General features: G+C 28.4%; 2 protein-coding genes across 4 annotated transcripts in view; one reads left to right on the top strand and one right to left on the bottom strand.

Annotated features, from left to right (window-relative positions):
• LOC117178259 overlaps positions 1-7,356 on the bottom strand; it is an 82,995-nt gene that overhangs the window by 16,939 nt on the left and 58,700 nt on the right. The gene's annotated exons all lie outside the window — the stretch shown is intronic.
• The window catches only part of LOC117178257, a 34,292-nt gene that overhangs the window by 6,370 nt on the left and 20,566 nt on the right, over positions 1-7,356 (top strand). For 2 of the 3 annotated variants that reach the window (XM_033369607.1, XM_033369606.1), the window contains exon 4: positions 2,082-2,791. In XM_033369607.1, coding sequence (XP_033225498.1) covers positions 2,082-2,791 — 710 coding nt within the window. The remainder of the gene's footprint in view (positions 1-2,081; positions 2,792-7,356) is intronic. The other variant, XM_033369608.1, reaches the window with a different exon arrangement.

Genomic DNA, 7,356 nt, shown 5'->3' with positions numbered 1-7,356 from the left:
ACACTCGATCTCCGCACTTTCTGCCTTTTCTGCATCCACTCACCCTTATTTCCTCCACCAAAGCCAAAAATACACCACTTGACAAAAAGAGTTCTTTCGCGAAGAATAGATAGATACATATTTTTAAGTCTCAAACAAAACTTTTTTCTTATTTTATGGACCCTTCTCAAACGGATTTTTTTCGGATCTTGTGTAAAAATCGATCATATTTCAGAATCCATAATAAGGTAATTTACTTCCATAAACTTTATGAAATATAAAATTAAAGAAAAAAATATTTATTCACAATTCTTTCTTGGCTAATAAATTTTTGTTTGTGGAACAAAAAAATTATTGTTAAAAATTCGTACTTCTGTATAGAATTTTAATCCTCTTAGTTGATAAACTATCTGTTTAGTGTAAAATTTTTTTTTGGTTCAATTCTTGTTTTTCTTGAAAATCAACTTTTTTATTAAAAATGCAACCGTTTAGTTCAGATTTAAATACTTTTTTGAAAAATCCTTTTTATTTAAAACTTTGAATTTTTAAAATAAAAACAAATTATTTTCATAAAAAATCCACTGTTTGGATGAAACATTACTTTATTTATTAAAAATTCATAGTTTCGGGTCTCTTCAAATTAATTTTTTTTAAATGAAAATTAAACAATGATGTTAAAAATGTATATATTATGTAGATAATTAATCGTTATTAGTAGTAACTAAATGTCCATCTTTAAAAATTCATTGTTTTTAGCTCAAAATTCAATTATTTGGTTGAAAATTTTGTAGAAAGATAGTCTTCACAAATTAAACTTTTTTTAATTTTTTAAGTTATTTTTTTCTTTATGGACTACTAAATGTTGATAGAAATGTCGTTTTTTTTAATTAATTTTTTTTATGAAGCTATAGTTATTGCATTTTTTGTTAAACATTACAATTTTTCGTTTGATAATTCATATATTTGGTTTGATATGTATCTATTTGGTTGAAAACATAATTCATTTGTTTAAAATTCGTCTGTTTGGTAGAAAATTAATTAATAAAAATTAATTTAAAATGTAGTTAGTACTTTATCGAAAGTTGATATTTTTTGGTAGATAATTAATATTCTTGGCTGAAAATAAAACTATTTACGTAAAAATTTATTTACGTATTTTGTCGACACTCGTCTCTTATAGTAGAAAATTAATTTTCTTGATTAAAAATTCATTTTTTCAGTTCAAAATGAAATTGCCTACAAAAGTTTACTTAGTTGAAAATTCAAGTATTTTTAAAAATTCGCATTTTTTGGTTCAATTTAGCTTTTTCCAAATTTAATTAGAAAATCTGTTCTTGATTGAAATATCAACTAAGCTATACTCCCGATTCTGGACCAGCCTCGGGGTCTGGGCGGCCCAAAATCAAGAGTTGAGTGTATTACATTTTTTGTTGAGGATACATGAAGAATGCATGGTCGTATACAATTCCTTAAATTTGTATTACAATATTTATTAAATTTTTATCAAAACGATTTCAAAAACATTACATTAGCATAGCTATGAACGCTACTTTTTAAACTTACATACATAATTATTTCACTAATTCTGCATTCAAGTTAAAAATTTGTATTTATCTTACATAAATATTTCAGATCTTACTAATAATGCAAGATATAATCATTTGCTTTATGTTAATATTGAGTGAAAATCTGTGAGTGAAAAATTTCTATAGGGTAGTCATTTATTTAACGAAAAAACATGCTCAAAGCTAACGCTAATAAAAATTATTGTAGTACACTTAACTTCCGATATAAGAAAGGTTTCGGGCATGAATTGCAGTGACCTTGATCCTAAATTCAGGGATTCTATTTCGGTTTCATTGGGGCGCATGGCGCAACCTGATGCAACTTGCGCTGATGATGCGGCCCTTATGCTATTTTTTACGCTTGACTGAGCACCGATTCTCTTTCTATCCCACGTCCTCCTTTATTCCAAAACTGCCAAGAACATCAATTTTAGAAATGTCGTAAACCGGGGGTACTTATATCGGATAATAAGTGTATATGATTGACTGCCCTACTTTGACATGGACTTGATCTAAAAAAAATTCTTCTCTTTTTAGGTATGCCTTACTCACCACCTCCAACTTTTTGCTGTCCACTATCATGCATTCCATATCCTCTACCAATCCCAATTTACAATCAGTTTTCCCATCAAGATCGCCAGAAGGAAAAATCTCAAAATTGTGAATGCTGTCGAAAATCGTATGGGGTGAAAGAAACTTTCAGGAATGCAAATATTTTTAATGAAATGGAAGACCACAAATGCAAAGAAAGTAAAGATGATACCATTTGTTCAAAGAAAAATTGCCCCTCAGCTTTGAATTTGCAAGCCCTGGCCTCACAATTTCTTTCCAATCAAGGAATCATATCTTGTGTTGCAACTAGACTAGTTTTGCGAAAAGTTCCTGGATCCAATATTACAACAAACATTGATGAAACTATTGACAGAGCGCAAAAGGCAATTAATCAACTAAATAAAGATCAGCTTTTGACTGAATCCAGAAATGCACAGCAAGTGAATGCTTTAATTAATCTCCACATGACTGCCAATCCTCCACCGAACATTATACCTATTTTGACAATGATTCAGTTGAAAGTGAATTTGTTGAAGGCACAGGTGGAAAATTTAATCAACAAGAAATTAATGGAAAATCAAGGAGTTGGAGCTGAAGTAGCTGGTAATTTTGATCCTCTGGTGCTCGCCTTAAAAACAGATGCAGAGCTTAGAGAATTTTTGGCTGCCCTGAGGCAGAAGGAATGCGAGGAGAGGGTAAAACTAAAGTTTTAAAGGTTTCAATTTGAATAAGCAAATTCTTTTTGAGTTCCCAGCTGAAAATTATTGTACAGGGACCTCAGAGGATCCTTGACATGTTCCTGAACACGTACCTGTACAGGTAAGCTTGACGGGTCCTTCACAAGAATTTAGCGAACGAAACTCTGCATGATTTCGCAAAAGAACCTGTAGATGGTCCTGCAAAAGAACATATACGTGATCCTACAAAATAACCTGTACATGATCCTGCAAAGAAACCTGTACAATCTGTACATGATCCTATAAAGAAACCTGTATATAATCCTGCGAAAGAACCCGTACATGGTCTAGCAAAGGCATCTGTACATGACCCTGTATAGCATTCTACACAGATAATCTTGACGGTTCTTGTACAAAAATTTTGCGAAGGAAACTGTACATGATCCTGCAAAGAAACGCGTACATGATCTGGTAAATGAACCTTTACATGATCCTGCAAAGGAACCTGTTTCATCTGTACATAATCCTTGAAAGAACCCGCACATGGTCTAGCAAGGGAACCCGTAAATTATTATGCAAAGGAACTTCTACAAACTGTACATGATCCTGTAAAGGAACGCGTACATGATCTAGCAAAGGGACTTGTACATGGTCCTGCACAGGTAACTGTACAAGTTATCTTAACGGTTTCTGTACACAAACTTGGGAACGAAAACTGCACATGATCCTGCAAAGGAATCCTTACATGATCCTGCAAATGAATATGTACAATCTGTACATAATTCTGCAAAGACACATGTACATGACTCTGCAAAGGAACTCGTACATGATCTAGCAAAGGAACCGCTACATGATCTAAGAAAGGAACCTGAACATGATTCTGCCCAGGAACCTGTACAGGTAATCTTGCCGGTTCCGGATAGGAGTTTGGCGAAGAAACCTGTACATGACCCTGCAAAGGAACCTGTACATGTTCCTGCACAGTAACCTGTACATGATCCTGCACAGGAACCTGTACGCAGCTAACCTTTGAATGATCCTGTTCGGGTTTCTCCGAGGTTCCTGTACAGGACTTTTCAGCTTGGTAATAGTAAAACATTTAATTTAGCGACAAGTAACCTATAGTAATTGCAGTCAAAAATGTGTCCGACTTTACCTCTAAGTCTGGGGTTAAGTCGTCCGAAAATAGCAAAATTGGCTTTCCAGTAATACTAATTGGTAAAATATATCATAAATTAAAATCCTACAATCATAAAAAAATATTCTTGAACCAAAAAAGCTGTTTTCTTGGCTATACATGAACACTTAATTGAATTAAACAAATATAGGTTCATTCCACCAGATATTGAATTGGACCAACAAAATTATGTTGCTGAATCAATCAAATGGTTCACCGAACAAAAATATTTGGTTCAAACAATAACAATATTCAGTTCAGAGACCCAAATTTATTTTATGTAACAACCCTATTTTATTGCTGAACTAACAAAAAGTTTGATCATTAATATTTGAAGACCAGCATTTGAATCTTGCAACATTTTTTACGTAAGAAATTTTACAAACAAAACAAGCCAATTATTTTTAAATTTTAAAAAAGTTGAATTTTTACCAAAAAAAGATTCAAAATAATTTAACCAAAGAATTAAAATTTTTCAACCAAAGTATTGAATTTTTTACAATACATTTTAATTTTTAATGAAAACGAGGAGTTTTGAATCCAAATTACGAGTTTTCTATACGAAAATTATAAGAATTTTAAATCCAAAATGGTAAATTTTCTATATAAAATGACAAATTTTTAACAAAATGATTAGAATTTCAACAAAATCATTATCATTATCATTATCATCATTTTTAACAAAATGAGTAAGTTTTTCACAAAATAGTTCAATTTTAGACTAAAATGATAAATCTTTAAAAAGCAAAATAAACTTCTTATAAAAAAGGTCAAGTTTGAACTAAACATTTCTATTTTCATGACAAAAAAATTAATCAATCATTAATCGAGACAGCAAAAAATGTCAGCCGATTTGTTAAAATTTCAAACCAAAAAAGAGAATTCTCTCAAATACAGTTACATTTTCAACCCAGAAATATTAATTTTCGTAGAAGAAGTTCATTTTTAACCAATAAGTTAATTTCCAACCAAATGCTTGAATTACCTATGAAAATAATAGAATTTTTAATCTAAAAGGAACATTTTTCTCACAAGCCAGTTACAATTTTAAGCCAAATAATTGAATATTAAACTAAAAATGATCAGCTTTTAACCAACAATAGAATAGTTAAATTTACAGTTAAAAATTTAATTTCTAAGCAAAAAAATAACAATACAATAATAAAATTATAACGAAATTGTTGGATTGTTAACCAAAAAGTTAAATTTTCAACAACGAAAAATAAATTCTCAACAAAAAATGTAATAGTTGAAATATCAACAAGAAAGGATTAACCTTCTATCAACAGAGATGAATTAGTTCAGATTTCAAATAAGAAAGATTAATTTTTAACCAAAAATTGAAATTTTCAGTGAACATAATTAATTTTTAAAAAATGTATTTTTTTACAAAATAGTGAAATTTTTAATAAATGGGATGAAGTTTTAACTAAAATGATGAATTTGCTAAACAAAAAGGTGAACTGTCAACAAACCGATTGGTTTGAATTTCTTTTTTTTTTAATTGATAATATAAGTTACATTTTCAGTTTAAAAAATAAATGTTATAAAAAAACGATTTTTCAATAAAATAGTCTACTTTTATAACAAATGAGATGAACTTTTAAAAAAATAAAATTGAATATTTCAATATTTAACCAAAAAAGTTGAACATTCTGGAATAATGTGATACTAGATATTTCAACAAAAAATATCTTAACTTTGAATAATAAATAGTAGAATTCAACCAAAAAAGATCATTTTTTAACGGAACTTTTAAATCATTTACTAAATATGATTAATTTTCAGCCAGACAGTTGCAGTTTTATCCGAAGAACATTAAATTTCTATTTAAAATTTAAACAGATACATCTTCTAACAAAAAAGAAGAAATTTCAAATAAATAATTACATTTTTAAGCAAGAAAGATTCCAGATGAATTCTCAACACCAAGTTATGAATTTTTCAACCAAGTGTTTATTTTACAGCAAAGTAGTTGAATTTTCAAGTCAAAAACACCAATTTTCAACAAAACAGGTTAATTTTTTCTGAATAATTATAATTTATAAACAAACGAAGCGTTGAAGAACGAAAAACACCTTTGTATTCGTCTACGAAATATCTAGTTTCGTTTTTTAACCACTTTTAAACAATTATTACATGAGGATTTATTTGTATTTATTTGGTTATTTAATTAAATATATATATATATATATATATACTATTTTGTTAACATTTAAAATAAACATTGTTTAACTATTCCATTTTTTTCGATAGACATTCTAATCTTTTAGTAAACAATTCATTTGTTTGGTTGAAAATTGTTTTTTATTGCTTAAAAACTTATATCTCTAATTGAAAATTCAAAAATTGTCTTCTTCGATAGAAAATTAACCTTTTTGTTTGAAAATTCAACTAGATATTAGGTTGAAGAGCCCATACAAAATTCAAATATATGGTTGAAAATTCAGCAATTTTGTTGAAAATTTTTCTTTCTTTGGTATAAAATTAAACCTTTTATTTGAAAATTCAACTAAACGGTTGAATAGTCCATTAAAGTTAAAATATATGGTTAAATATTCGTCTATTTTGTTAAAACTGATTATTTTTATTAGAGAATTAATATTTTTCTTAAAAGTTAACAAAATTTTGTTGAAAATTAGTTGTTTTTTTAATTAATTTTTTAAATGAAAATTTAACTAGTTTATTTTTGATAGAATATTGATGTTTTTCAGTTGAAAATTCCCTTCTTTTGTTGAAAACTCTTCTTTTCATTCAAAAATTCAACTTTTTGGTAGAAAATGCATATTTTTGGGGAACTTTTTTTCAAAAATTCTTCTTCAGGACTTAAAAACTCCACCTTTTTTTCTTATTTACTGTAAAATCTTTTTAAGATCAAAATTTAACTATTTTTGAGAATTCGTATTTTGGTTTAATTTAACAGTTTTTTATTTAAAATTAAAATATTTCTTGTGGAAGTATCACCTATTACGCTTTTTTTAGGAAATCATTTTTTAAACGAAGATTCGTCAATTTTTTTTGCTCTAAGTTTTCTTTTCATTGTGACAATTTACAAAAAATAAACAATTATAAGGGTAAAATCAGGAAAAATCGCTTCATTCGAACATAATCACTTATAAAAATTAAATATGAGAATGGATTTAATGGTTTTGCAATATTCAGCAAATTTCCGTTTCAAATCGAAAAAAAAAATCGAAATAGTTGTCTTCTTTATTCATAATGTGCCCCCTAAGGGTTTACATGACTTCCATTACTAACAATCTTTCCGCTTATATCTATGTTTTTTTTACAATCTTATCCTTTCTACTAGGCAGTCTGATAAGTACCTGAAAATTGTAAGAGATGGCATTAGTATTCACTAATGTGAACCATTTTCGTCGAGCTTGATCCTTCAAATGACGCCTGT

The sequence above is a fragment of the Belonocnema kinseyi genome, chromosome 8 (assembly GCF_010883055.1).
Source record: "Belonocnema kinseyi isolate 2016_QV_RU_SX_M_011 chromosome 8, B_treatae_v1, whole genome shotgun sequence".
Lineage (NCBI taxonomy): Eukaryota > Metazoa > Arthropoda > Insecta > Hymenoptera > Cynipidae > Belonocnema > Belonocnema kinseyi.
Note: the sequence above shows the minus strand (reverse complement) of the source record. Positions and strands in the feature narration are given on the sequence as shown.